General features: G+C 42.9%; 1 protein-coding gene and 1 long non-coding RNA gene across 6 annotated transcripts in view; one reads left to right on the top strand and one right to left on the bottom strand.

The window, feature by feature from the left end:
- Positions 1-2,191: 2,191 nt before the first annotated feature.
- The window catches only part of actn4 (actinin, alpha 4), a 29,288-nt gene continuing 18,132 nt past the window's right edge, over positions 2,192-13,347 (bottom strand). The window contains exons 4-22 of one of the 2 annotated variants that reach the window (XM_085915527.1): positions 12,816-12,902; positions 12,568-12,655; positions 12,257-12,335; positions 12,043-12,124; positions 11,244-11,329; positions 8,823-8,915; positions 8,625-8,750; positions 7,929-8,033; positions 7,681-7,828; positions 7,460-7,610; positions 7,235-7,343; positions 7,013-7,153; positions 6,752-6,934; positions 6,485-6,619; positions 6,233-6,412; positions 6,025-6,171; positions 5,429-5,509; positions 4,122-4,280; positions 2,192-4,014 (exon numbers count right to left, since the gene is read on the bottom strand). In XM_085915527.1, the coding sequence (XP_085771653.1) occupies positions 3,856-4,014; positions 4,122-4,280; positions 5,429-5,509; positions 6,025-6,171; positions 6,233-6,412; positions 6,485-6,619; positions 6,752-6,934; positions 7,013-7,153; positions 7,235-7,343; positions 7,460-7,610; positions 7,681-7,828; positions 7,929-8,033; positions 8,625-8,750; positions 8,823-8,915; positions 11,244-11,329; positions 12,043-12,124; positions 12,257-12,335; positions 12,568-12,655; positions 12,816-12,902 (2,339 nt within the window). In that variant the 3' untranslated portion in view covers positions 2,192-3,855. Of the gene's footprint in view, positions 4,015-4,121; positions 4,281-5,428; positions 5,510-6,024; positions 6,172-6,232; positions 6,413-6,484; positions 6,620-6,751; positions 6,935-7,012; positions 7,154-7,234; positions 7,344-7,459; positions 7,611-7,680; positions 7,829-7,928; positions 8,034-8,624; positions 8,751-8,822; positions 8,916-10,389; positions 10,476-11,243; positions 11,330-12,042; positions 12,125-12,256; positions 12,336-12,567; positions 12,656-12,815; positions 12,903-13,347 lie in introns of both variants that reach the window. The other variant, XM_085915529.1, reaches the window with a different exon arrangement.
- On the top strand, positions 8,407-12,760 carry LOC147054376 (uncharacterized). 4 transcript variants are annotated; one of them, XR_015066593.1, is made up of 2 exons: positions 8,407-8,787; positions 8,893-12,760. It is a non-coding gene; the product is annotated as an uncharacterized LOC147054376 (long non-coding RNA). The 4 variants fall into 4 exon arrangements; XR_015066594.1 differs by having other exon boundaries at positions 8,883-12,760; XR_015066592.1 differs by having other exon boundaries at positions 8,407-8,796.

Raw genomic sequence — 13,347 nt, 5'->3', positions numbered from 1 at the left:
TGCACCCAACGACATGTGCACCACCACTGAGGAAGGGCAGCATCATCATCACCAGCACGTCCCGCCTCGGCCCGACTGACACCCCCCCGCCCCTCTTTTTTCCCCCTCGCTCTCATTTCACGCACACGCAAAAGCTGTGAGTGAGTTCTCGTGGGGATGAATGAAAGAAAAGGATGAAAGTTAAATGAGGTCTGTTTAGAAGAGAAGGGGTAAGGGGAGGACAATGTAGAAGAGAAGGTGAGGAGACAAGGAGGAAAGAAGGAGGGATGAAGTGAAAGGAGCTTTATTTGAGAGAGCTGGAGGAAAAGAGACAAGGAAAAGGAAAATAATACAAGAAGGTGAGGGATGAAAGCTTCTTTGCCCACAAGGAAGAATATCATCAAGAACAGGAGACAAGGAAATAAGAGGGGAGGAAGATGGCAAGGAAATAGGAGAGATGAAGTTAAGGGAGATGAGGAGATGGGAAACGTGGAGAGGAAAAATGTGAATGAAAGAGGAAACCAATTTTGACCATCCATGAATGACTCCTCTCACAGCGGCAGATTCTCCAGCCTGTGGAATTACCAAAGTACCAAAATCGTGTCTAATCTGCTTTTACGCTCTAAATGAGGGCCACACGCCATGCTGGATTTTCCCAGTCATGAAATCAGAGCCCCAATGTGACAATGAAAGAAATAAGGACTTGAAACCAAGGAGAAAAAAAAAAAAGAGGACAAAACAAAACAAGGAAATGAAACAAGGTGAAAGGAAAGGCTTCCAACTTGAAAACATCTCATCCCAAAGAAAAAGAAAGCAGACGAAAGATAACACGGCCAACAAACATCACAGAGTTGAAGAAGTAAAACAATACACTCGAGGTTCTGTTCTGTGTCTCCTTAGCAAAACACGTCAGCATTCACTTCCTGCTGTGTCCAAATATGGACATAACAGTCCTTCACTGAGGATAAACAATACAAGATGGAAATAAACTTCTTCCCCACCGAGCCAAGGCAGATTATTTCTGCCAATGTGAATACACTCTGGAGAGCATGGAATGTCACTCAGGGGAGCGTAGAAGAACCTCAGCAAGGCTCACTGACAGCACCACATTGTGCTAGGGAAAAATTGATGTGCCAAGTAAATACGCAAAAAAAAAAAAAAAAAAATGGCTGATGATTACGTTGACAAAACCATTTTCTTAAAAACTTGCAAAAATAACCCTTAGAAATATAAAAAGAAAATGACAGGCTTGTGCACTAAAGGTCAAAACGGTCACAATTTAAACATTCACATTTGCAAGTCGTTTGGGGACGTCTCGAGGAATGGAGCAAAAGGAGAGCACATGCTCTGTATGAATTATAGATCAATCCCAGAATGCAATGTGCTTTACAACACCATACATCCAAACACTCATCTATAATTCATGTCAATATTTTAAAAAATCCATATTAGGCATCCACCGGTGTGCACCTCGTCAATACTTGGAAGAATTATTGGGAAAGCTGGGAAAGTTTTAGGACAATTTGTCTTGGAGTCAGGAGTGGGCAGGCCTGATCACAGCAGCCCTTCAGGGAAAGAGATTTTTTTTCTTCTAAAAAAGTTACAAAGTAAAAAGCAATATTGACTCTTGACAATGTGCATTTCTATTTTCAAATGAAGTTGGATTGAATTATCAGAAGACATAATGGTAGTTTAAATTATTATTTTATTTATTATAAATTATATATATTTTACACCAAGTTCATCCTGCCTTACATTTTGAGAAAATTTGTTGTTTTCTTATTCAAACATCTAATAAAAAAGAATCAACAAAAATAAACTTATTATATTAAAATAATGTGGGTTTCAGTTTAAAGTGATTCCCCCAATTATTTTACATCAATTGAATTGTCAGAAAACTCATATACAAGTGTATTTTTTAAATATTAAATATTTTAAATGTAATTATAAATGATATAAATTTTATATGTGAAGATTAAAGTTAATTTAAAAACAAACTATGAAAAAAAGGTGAAAACGTGGATTTTTTTTAACGTTGGAAAGGCGGGTGCATTTTGGGGAAAGTGCAAGAAAAATTAATAAGCGCAAGTATTATCATTATTATTATTACAGACTGAAGACTAAACGGAAGCCATTTAAAAGCTAAAAAGCTATATACAGGAGGTGTATGTGTGTGTAGTGTCAGGTAAAAGGAGGACATAAAATCCAGATGCATTTTTTTGTAAGGAAACTTTTTATGTGTGCTTGGTGAGCATCACTCATCATCGTCGTCATCATCATCATCATCATGGTTAGACAGAAAAAAAGGCCTTTTTGCAGTTTCCAGTACAGCAGATAAGGTTTCTCATTATTATTAAAGAGTACAAAAAAGGAAGAAAAAAAAAAAAAATCACAATTTCCAGAGTTCATGTCTCCTGCCAGGTGAAGAAAAAGAAAGAAAAAAGCAAGAAAAAGAGAGCTAGAAGCTTTTGGTCCTGGAGTCTTTTTGTACGTGACTTCCTGTTTGTCCCCTCCTCTAATATGTGCCCCCTTTAAAAAAAAACAAAAAAAAACAAACAAACAGTCAGAAAAAAAAAAAAAATCTGCCATCAATTTAGACCCCCCCCTTTCCCTCAATTCATCATCATTAATATTGCATAGATCTCTTTTTCATTTCCTTTTGGACAATTTTTGTTGAAGACTGGTCAGAATGGGGGGATGAGAGAGGAAATAAAAAGTGAGAAAAAGAAAGAAGATGGTGCTGAGGACACAGATCAGGAAAATTGGTTAAATGATGATGGCAGTTGCTCATGGGGTAATTTTTTTCCTTTTTTTTGTGCCATTAGTCATTGTGAAAAGGAAGAAAACAAATATTTACAGTGTCCTTACAGCACCCTCTATTCCGAAAAATCAAGAAAAGGAAGGGAAACGAGATTGGTCACCTTATCCAGCAACAAAGGACATTGTGGGTAAATAAAATACATGATTTCATTTCTGATTGATCAAATTCCCCTTCAAAAAAATCCCACCCCTCGCCTTCCACCTAATCCGGACGCCTCAGCATATAACTATGACCTAATACACAAACATCGGCAGTCGTGTCAGAAATCCAAAGTGATAAAATAAATTTCGCATACTTATCAAGATTACCCGCCTCGAAAAAAAAAAAAAGGCAGAGAGGGTTAAGTTAACAAGTGCCTCCCCTTCCCTCCCCACCCCCCCAAAAAAAAAACAGGGAAGGAAGCCTTGAGAGCAATGATTCCATATCCTCAATAACCATCTGAAGGTCCATCTATTTGTAAACTCTTTGTCCTTACTAGACAATTCGGCGCATTAGCAGAACGACTTTTTTTTTTTTCTTCTTCTTCTTTGAACTAGGACTGAACTTTCCACTGCATTTCAAGCATATCAAGTAAATACCCGAATGGCTTTCATGTACTTGTATGCATGCTGTCCTGATTAGTAAGACAATTTGACTGTCCAGAGTGCACGTGTCGAAACTTTTCTGCACGTGGGGCATACATCGTTTGCCCCCCCGCAGTAACGTGGTTGCACAACTAGTATGAAACGTTCCATTGCATACTTGTTAGGTTGAACTCTGTACTAGTAGGCCAAATGTAGCTCGAGTCGTCGTGCAAAAAAAAAAAAAAAAATACAAGACAGATATTCCACTTGTGTTGTCTAGTCGTTCTACTCATGCCCCTGAATTGTCTACTACCTGAAGTTGGATATCAAGGATATCGAATAAACAGCTTTCCATCAAATACACTTCACTCGACACACTCAAAACACTTTCAAACCGGCACACGTGGGGGGGCGGCACCTCGCGGTCGACTTACTTCCAGACGCCCCCCCCCCCCCCCCCGTGCATACCGTCCCCTTTTCCGTCCACCGTCTTTACAGGTCACTCTCGCCGTATAGGGCGGTGGAGAAGGACATGTAGTCGAGGGCGCCGGGGACAGCGTCGGGCCCCGAGTAGGGCGCCATCCTGGCGATGCAATACTCGGCCTGGTCGGGTGGTAGCTCCCGCCTCAGCTCATCGGCAGTGATGAAGTTCTGAGGGGAGCGGGAATGCACGATTTATCACTTCCCGTCTGTGTTTTTTTTGACATTCCTACTGTTGCATGAGGAAATTTCCCCAAGACGTCACTTTCCAAGCTCACCTTATCCGCTGCCAGGATCTTAAAGGAGGCAATGACTTGGTCTGCGGTGTCCGTGTCTGTGGTTTCCCGAGACATGAAGTCAATGAAGGCCTGGAAGGTGACGGTGCCCGTGTTGTTGGGGTCCACGATGCCCATGATGCGGGCGAACTCAGCGTCGCCCTGACGGTGCACAAAAACAAGAGGTTAACCTGGGAGACATTTGAACATGACAAACACACACACACACGAAGATGGGAAGGTCTGTGAGAACACGAAACGACACGCATGCAATGTTAGCTTGACTGCGCAAGACAGAGGAAATAACAAGCATAGTGAGAAAAGCCAGCAGGGTGCCTGCAGGTGAATGCCCTCAATAAACAACGTTGACACATTTATACCTTTCATGTACACGCTGAGAACAGAGGATGGTTCTCGTAGTCCACAACAACAATTTAAAGCACCAAAAGACAAAAATAACTGGCTGGGGTTTTAGCTTTGGTCACAATGGGACATGGGATTGACACAACTTGAATGTAACGTAATTTCCAAACGCACCCAAAATTGAGGAACAGGAACTTTTTTTTTTCCTCTCTAAATAATACAACTTAATACTCCGGAGTGACTCATATGGCCAAATTGGTACGTACGGCCATATTCCAATTAGCAAATGAATCCTCGTCATGTAATGCTTTTAAGTGCTCCCACTATTGGACCTGCAGACACCCCAAGGAGAGAGGGCCCCTAAAGCCAGCATTGGCATCAGTACCAGGCTGTTTCCTGTAGAAATGAGCAGAGCTCGGTAATCCTCTGCCACCATCTGTCCCGATCGCTTCTGTGGGTGGGATGGGGGGGGAGGCCGGGCAAGGTGGGAAATTTATAGTAGAGACAGACGCGACAGGAATGGTAAGATAGACGTGGAAATAGAGGGGAAGAGGGTCGTGTTTGGGGAAGCGAGGGAAGAGGAAAAAAAAAGATAAAGCACATAGAGTCAATGTTGAGAGCAACATAAAAACTGGCAGGAACGACCCAAGACAACACCAGTACAAAGCAACAGAGACCCCTGGTGGACATACGGGGACGCAACAGCTCCAAGCTTGATGGCCTGAATCCGGAAGAGCCTTGGAAGCAGGAAAACCAACCGGGCACTGACGAGTCCGATAATATCATGTCTTCGAGCGAGGTTGGCATATCTATGCTGTCTATACACTCTTAACTGTACGTGCTCGGTCTCGACAGGTCAAACTCAAAATCATGTCGATTTGACGGCAGTGATGTTTGCTTTCCTGCTTCCACGTGGCCTCACCCCGGATTCTGTCCCCCTTTCCTACCTGCTTGTTGTTCTCCACGTCGTAGCCCAAACTGATCAAACAGGCCTTGAATTCCTCGGCCATGAGAGCCCCGCTGTGATCCTGAGGCAGGCCGATGATAGCCAATGACAAATCACCACGTCACACAGCAGGACCCGACCGAATCGCAACCACGAGGTGGGGGAAATGGGCGGGTGATGCGATGGACCATGCGGGGAAGGATGATGGCACAAATGGAAGACAGACAAGGATGGTTGTTAAAACAAAGAATCGTGGTACTGAAATGCATGTTGGGATATCAGATTCTTTTTTTCAACTCAATATAATTCACGCTAACATGCTATGAGACAGTCACAGACATCATGGATCAATGACATCCTGTGTGAATCATTTACAGTTAAACAGCGACCACTAGTGGCGACTCATCATTTTGTGGGCTGAATAATCGATTCCAACCATAAAAGCTCTAAATGAATTGTACAAGTGATTTCAATGACGCAAGGTGGTCGTTGACAACACAAATAACGCAGACACAAACCGGCTGAGAGATTTTACGCCCTTAAAAGGTGTCTAAAAATATTAAGTGAAGCTGTGAGACCCAAGTTTGCATGCCTGACCTTGTCAAAGTGGTTGAAGGAGGCGCGGTACTCGTACAACTCCTCCTGGCTGATGCCCTTGGCGTCACGCGTCAGGATCTGGTTCTCGATCTCGTTGATGGTCCTGGCGATGGTGGTGAGCAGCTGCTCCCAGCCCACACGGATGTGCTGCGGGAGGGCGCACGTGTCAAAAAAACTTCTTCTGAGCGGCACAAGACTGCGTTACTACCTCCATGGAGTAGGCCGTGTACGCGTTGTCAAAGATGAGGGCTTCCTGGATGAGCTTGTGGACGCCCTCCAGCTGTTCAATGTTGGGCTTGTAGTTCACGATGCTGCTCTCGTACTCCTTCAAGTTGGTCAGCTGGTCCTCCAGAGTGCCGATCATCTCGATGGATATCGTGCCAATTTCCTGTCCGCGCGTTTCCATTCGTTTAAATTACGCTATTGGGCAACTATTCTGCCCGACGAGCTAACGCGGTACCTCCATCTTGTTTTGTATCCAGGGTCCCACCACGTTGGCTTGCTCGGCAAAGTTACGTCTCAGGTTGTCGTTGGACTGCTGCTTCAGAAGCTCCTCCTGTAGGGCCCGGTCACGCTGAGGCACCAACCTCTCTGCCTGCAGAGAGACAAACGCTCACATTAATAAATGTTATGTTTGTTGAGAAGGTGCAGGTTAACCAGTCTGAGGAACCTCACTCCATTCTACCTAATCTACGGGATGACATCACATCCTGTATATAGACCCTACCTGGTCCCACTTGCTGTCAATACTCTGTGGCGTGATGGTGGTGTACGGATTGGTTCCGCTCAGCTTGATGCCATTGTGCTGGGCGATCTTCTGCACTTCGCTGTGGATGGCCTGGATGGCCTCGCGCTCCTTGTTGGCATCAGGCAAGGTAGACTTGAACTGCTCGTGGGCACGGATAAGACTCTGAGGGAACAGAGAGAAACTTTTATTTGATCGTCCGCCGTGCACGTCTGTCCTCGCTGTCGGGTTCCCGACGCGTACCTGGATCTCTTCAATGTTGTGGACGATAAACATGTCCTGCAGGTCCTCCATGGCCCCCTCCATCCAGTTGTTGAAGGGCGCTGCCCGTTTGGCGTACTCCAGATAAAGCTCATCGATGGACTCCAGCAGTTTCTCCGTTTTCTAAAAATAAGAGCCGAGTACATGGGAGAGTCCAAGAGGGTCTAAGAGTGGATTGTGGTGACCAGATGGTCGGTCTCAAACCTGAAGAGAGTCCCTGCGCCTCTGGGTGAGTTCTCCAAGGCTGTCCCACTGCATGCAGATCTTCTGGCAGCGAGCGTTGACATTGGGAGCATCGTAGTAGTCCAGCTCACTGAAAGACAACACGGGTTAAACACAATTGGGCTCTGCAAAAACCTTCAGAGGAATGAACCATTTTATTTTATACATTCAACTGAGCGGTTCACCCTTTATTGGTTCTTCACCTACTTGAGTTCCTGCGCGATGGCAGCGATCTGCTCCACTCTGTCCTGATGGGCGGCCAGGTCGCTGTCGAAGGCCTCGTGTTTGCGGAGCAGCGCCTTTACCTCGGACAGCGAGGCTGTCTCAAAGTCTCTCTGAGTCAGCATGGCCTCCTTGCCTGAATGTTAACGTACGTGTAAATGTTTTGCTTTGGTCACTCTTTGTGGAATAGGAGTCTGTGGACTTACCGTCGGTCCAGGATTCGTGGATGGAGGCCTTCTGGCGGAACTTCTCGGCCAAGTGATCCAATCTCTCCAGACGTCTTATCTCGTTGAGGAGCCACTCCTCGTAGCCCTTCTCGGCGCCCTCCAGAGTATGCCATGCTCTGTTGATATCCTGAAGAGCGAATATGCAGGGCAGAGATATGATCGTGTAAAATTCCCAGTACACGATATCAAGGTTTTTGTGATTTGGAAATGTGTGTACTTGTACATACAGACACCATGTGTCCCTCTGACGGCATGAAGGCAGGTCTGCCACCCAATCTCAGTTTGGTCTGCAGCGTGTTGAAGTTGATCTCAAGCTGACATTTCTCCTGGACCTGTGGAAGCAACAATACTACTTCTTAGAGGGAACTCAACCAGTTATGTTCTAGCACGCAAGTAAAGAAGGAGACTAGCTGAATCCAAAATTATATGTAAAGCACATTAAAGATCTACACAAAGTATTAAAGCATGAAACTGCTGACCATTAGATAACATCAGCAGTAATGTAAAGCTTATGTAATATTTAGTGAAGATAACACAGCTTAGCAGAAATAAATGTAATTAAAACCCATAACATTTATGATACAGGAACTTGAATTTCTGTTTTTCATGTCATGTGAACCAATCAGACGAGGTCCTGCCAACAAAGATCTTTTGTTTACACCACAAAGGTTTGTAATTGCAGCCTCTCATTGGTTCATTTTTACATTCTCATCAAAAGTGATCTTATTCTGGTGTATGAATCAAAAACCCAAAAATCTCTCATTTTTACTTAGTCAAAGCTTTTTGGGTTTTAGCTCAAAACATGGCTGTGCCAAAGTCAGCCTATAGTGTCGGTGGGAAGGAAAAAAAATGTCCATGCCGTTGAGAAAAGACAGTAGCTATATAATTTCAACAGTTAGCTCCATGTGGAAGAGGATAAAAACCTTTGGTGGTTTGTGGATGCGACGGTAGTCTCGAAAGTCCTCCAGCTTCTGCTGCATCTCAGACATGGTCTTCTCTGGATTTCTGTTCTCCAGCCAGGGAATGGTACGACGGATCCACTCCAATAGCTGTGCGAATGGAGGATGGAATCATCAATGGAATAATGTAGGACAGGCGAGTCATGTCTACTTTGTACTCACGTCACTGGCCAGTTTCTCATACTCTTGCATCAAGTGCTCATTCTCCTGGTTGACCGCCAGTACTTTGCAGATGCGGTTGGCAGCGGTCTCGGCCTAGCGGGGAGCACACAAATGTTGCTGTGAGAGGTGCTAGCAATACATTAGACTTGCATTATTGGAGCCAATTTTTTTCCTCCTACAATTGTTTAATTATTTTTTGTATTCATGCATTTGTTTATTCAGTTGTTATTAATTATTGGACTGAAAATTTTTAGAGATCTTAGTTTTCAAGAATATAATAACATTTTAATCAATCTAATTTTAATAAATTACCTATAAATATATTTTTTATAAATGTATTTATGGGTATATAACCAATAGCTCCAAAATATCACTAAATTAATTTTACACAATAAAATAGAAACTAAAATCTGTATGTAAAATTGCTTCTTACAATATATTTTTCAAAATGAATAATTTAAAAATGAAAATTATTTTATTATCATAATAAACCTATGTATGTATTTTACCTCAATGAAAAATTCCGTGGCCCATTTTGAAAAACAAAACATGCGCCAAAGTGTGTTAAAAAGTCTACTCTTCAGGTTCAAGTCATTGGCGTGAACACACACGAGCAATGATTGGGTGCGAAATTTCATTGCACAAAAACAAAAAATTCACACGTGTTTTGAGGGGGCGTGAAAATCAACTGCCATACTAAAAAAAAAAACAACGACAACCCAGCAGCCTCACTTAGATGGTTACAACATGCAGGAAGCTGCTGTTGGTTAGTTTTCATGTGCCTCAATCAAAAACTCCGTGTTTAAAAAATAAAACCAACACCATGCGTCTCAAACGGATCCATACATGGAGTACATCGGGTTCAAGCGGTGCTGAAGTCCAGCGGGTCCTACGACATTAACTACTGGACTGCAAAAATACAAAAGCAACACATTTGACAAGTAAATTCAATACTGAACTAAAGTCAATTGAATTTTAAGTGTTTTTGAGGTTCTATTAAGAAAATTATTTTGATTTGGGGGGCGGGGGGCGAAAAATAAGATAAACAATAACAAAATGTGATATTGTGGTTAAACAGCAACTGAAGCAAAAGTGGAAAAATGTTGACTTGCATTTCTCAAAGAAAAAAAATCAACACCTCCCAAAGTCGCACACGAAACGGAACATTTTCTGTTACAATGATTTTGCCAGTATGGTATGCCAAATTAGATTTTTGGCATACAGTTACAGCATGTACCAAGAGTTTGTGAATTCTAAAAAATATTTTGAAACGTTCAAAGCAAACCAATAGTAACGCCGTGATGATGACTTTGGGAAGGTGAAGCCCGACTGAACATTTTTTTTTTTTTAAGAGAAACAGAGAGCGCATTTAAAAGCACGGAAGCGTGTTCGGAGAGTTCCCATCGAGACATCACAAATGATATTTTTGCACATCCTTTTCACCAAATTGTTATCAAAGGATAGGAAGCAGAGATATATATAAAAAAAAAAAAAGCCACCCCGAAAAATGTGCACGTACGGCATATGATGGGAACTCTCAGTTTTAGGGCGTGTTGGAAGCGCCTACCTTCTGCGCGCCCGAGAAGGCGTGATAGAAGCAGGACACATAGGTCATAATAGCCTTCTCGTCAGGCCTCAGCGTGCCCACGATGTCTGCCCGACAGCCGAAGCCAAGGATGAAATGAGAAGAGAGAGAAGAAGAACAAAGAGTTGAAGCCCAAGCAACCCAAAAGCAACTTTGGAAGGGACGTGGGGTACGTCTGCAGCTCCACCTAAAAGTGACGCCATCCCACCCATTGAGCTTCACGGCTCACGTTTGGACACAAACGCAACAATCGACGCATCATCTCATGAAACACATACTGGTGGAAAGTGCTGGGTCTTCCAACCTGAATGCGTGATGCTCCCAAGGCCGCCACGAACCGACCGAGGCATGGGTGTGATTAAATTAAGAGAGCAAAACGTGCCCACAGGATTCCCATCAAAGAGATCTACCGGCATAATTAACGGCCCTAAAATGAAACAAAATCCTCTAATCTCGTTCCCTACCGGATCATTTTAATGGGACTCGATATGATTAAATAGGATTACCAAGCTAAATAGACTTCAAAGTCGAGATTAACACTTGATCTGCTCTACAGCAGATTTTTGTTGTTGTTCCAAAGAATCCTTAATTTATTATTATTTTTTTTAAAACTTGTTATTGCACTTCCACCATCTGAGTTCAATTGACTGCATGATGTCGATTGCTGCTTTTTGTGTCCCAACGCATCCTTTTGCTGTGCAGGGCCGGAGCGGAGAGAGCTGTGAAAGAGGGCAAGGCCATGCCGAATGGAGTGGAGAAGGAGGGAGGCGGGGAGGGGGGGGACGCTTGTTAGTAAAAAGGGGGAGGGGCGCAACAAAGGAGCTGACATGGGGTACCTTCTGAGCTCCAGAGAAGGCATGGTAGAAACTGGACACATAAGTCATTATGGCTTTCTCATCTGGACGAGCAGTGTTCACAATGTCTATTGAGGGGGGAGGTTATGAACACGTGATTAAACATGGATGCATATGTACGACACACACAGACACACACAGACGCACGCACGCACACACACGTGATGGACAATAATGCAGTCAGCAAAATACATATGACGACAAATAATGGATAGACAAAAAGTATGCCAGTTGTTGAGGCCTAAAAAAACATAACCCTTTGCTCAAATCCTTACTTTAAAATGCTAATCTTGGCTTGAACACCCAAACTTGATTTAATTTAACCCATAAACACCCTAATGCTCATTTGAAGCCCTATTGTGAAAGCTCAATTGGGCTTTAAAAATTACTTTGAAAGCCCAACACTGAGAGCCAAACCCTTGCCTAGAATTCTACTTTGAAAACAATAAAACTAACTCTATTTTAAAACCTTAACTCAGACTTGAAGCACAAAATTTGAAAGCCTAAATTGACTACCTAATCCAAAAACTGCAACCTGTCTTAATCTACTGACATAAATCCCCAAATAAAACTCAAAAAAGATGATTTGAAACCCCAACCCTGGCTTGAACCCCTACTTTAAAAACATAAGCACATCTTCTGTGTCAAAACAATCAAGTTACACATTTTTCTTTCAATAAGAAGTCAGTAAAGAATACTAGTAATAAAACATAAATCTGCATAGGAATTCTAAACACTAGTGACTATGATTGACACATAGTTGGACACAAATGAGGTCTACCTTCGGCATCCAACATTTTGGGGATGTCCAAGTATTTCTCGGCCACCTCAAAGGCATTGTTCAGGTTGGTCACAGCGTCATCCTGCATGAGCAATAACAGACGGCAAAAAAAAGTTTGCAATTAGACTTCAATACGATATTAACTTCTGGTTAGTCTACACTAGTCATGCCTCTACTTTGGTAGAAAAGATGGTTCACAATAAACGCCGGTCACCTTTCTGAGCTTGTCGTAGTCGATGAGTTCCGGTCTGTGTCTGTGGATCAGAGCGTTGAAGGCGAGGCCGTCCTTCCAGCTGCCGAATGGGAAAAACACCAGTTACACCACAACCACGAGGTAACAAACTCATATGATGATAATAAACATGTACTGCAGTGCAAATATTTCCACCAGGGGGAGCACTTGCTAAAGATTTTAATATAAAAAAAAAAGTGGCATCAAGAAAAAAAAAACCACACCAGCTGTTATTGTGTTGCAGCACCACAGCAGCTCAGTTTATTTTGCAGTGTTTGTGTGTGTTGTGTTACCTAATGTGGAAGTTCTGCACATTGACATTCTTGTAGGGAGCGGTCTTCCTCTGGCACCACAACAGAAGACCCTCCTTAGCCGATGTCTCTGTGAGGATAAGACAGAAGAAGAAACGGACGATGAAGAAACGTGTGATTGTGCACGGGCAGACATTTGGTCTTGAAATTAAACACCAGAAGTCCTTTAGTTCAATTAGTGAGTTTTAAAATAATAAATAGCTTCCATAGTGAACATAGTTTAAGAAGACCTTCAACAGAGATGTCCTGGATGGCAAAGCGGAGGATGATGGTCCAGATCATTCCCAGGGTCATCTTGGCATTTCCGTCCACGATTTCTGCAGGCCCAAAAAATCCCCCACAAAGTCACATATTTGCTGATGAACTCAATGTGGAATGCAGTGAAGGAATTTTAAAGGTCACAAGACAGCAGCAAAGACAACTATGCGTTCAAAAAAGTATCCACAACAATTATTATCTGATTAGTGTTTATTAATGCTGCAAGTATGCCCAAACCACAACATCAATAGAAATGTAGAAAAGGTAAAGAATGCGTGAAGGTGCGTTCGATGATATGACTTGCGTACATGTCATCGAACGCACGCAAGTACGGCAGCTAGGTATGTGGTCGGGCCGGAATACCACACATAGCTTAAATAAAGACACAAGATGGCACGCGTACTTTGACGCCAACTCATCAATTCCACTGCACAGGAATATGTGACGCAAGTATGTGGCTCATCACCCAAGGTCATTTTGGAAAATGTGTAGCGTGTCTACTGA

Source organism: Syngnathus leptorhynchus, chromosome 7, assembly GCF_054491065.1.
Source record: "Syngnathus leptorhynchus isolate UIUO chromosome 7, UIUO_Slep, whole genome shotgun sequence".
Taxonomy (NCBI): Eukaryota; Metazoa; Chordata; class Actinopteri; order Syngnathiformes; family Syngnathidae; genus Syngnathus; species Syngnathus leptorhynchus.
The sequence above is the reverse complement of the archived record's forward strand: the minus strand, read 5'-3'. Positions and strand labels throughout refer to the sequence as shown.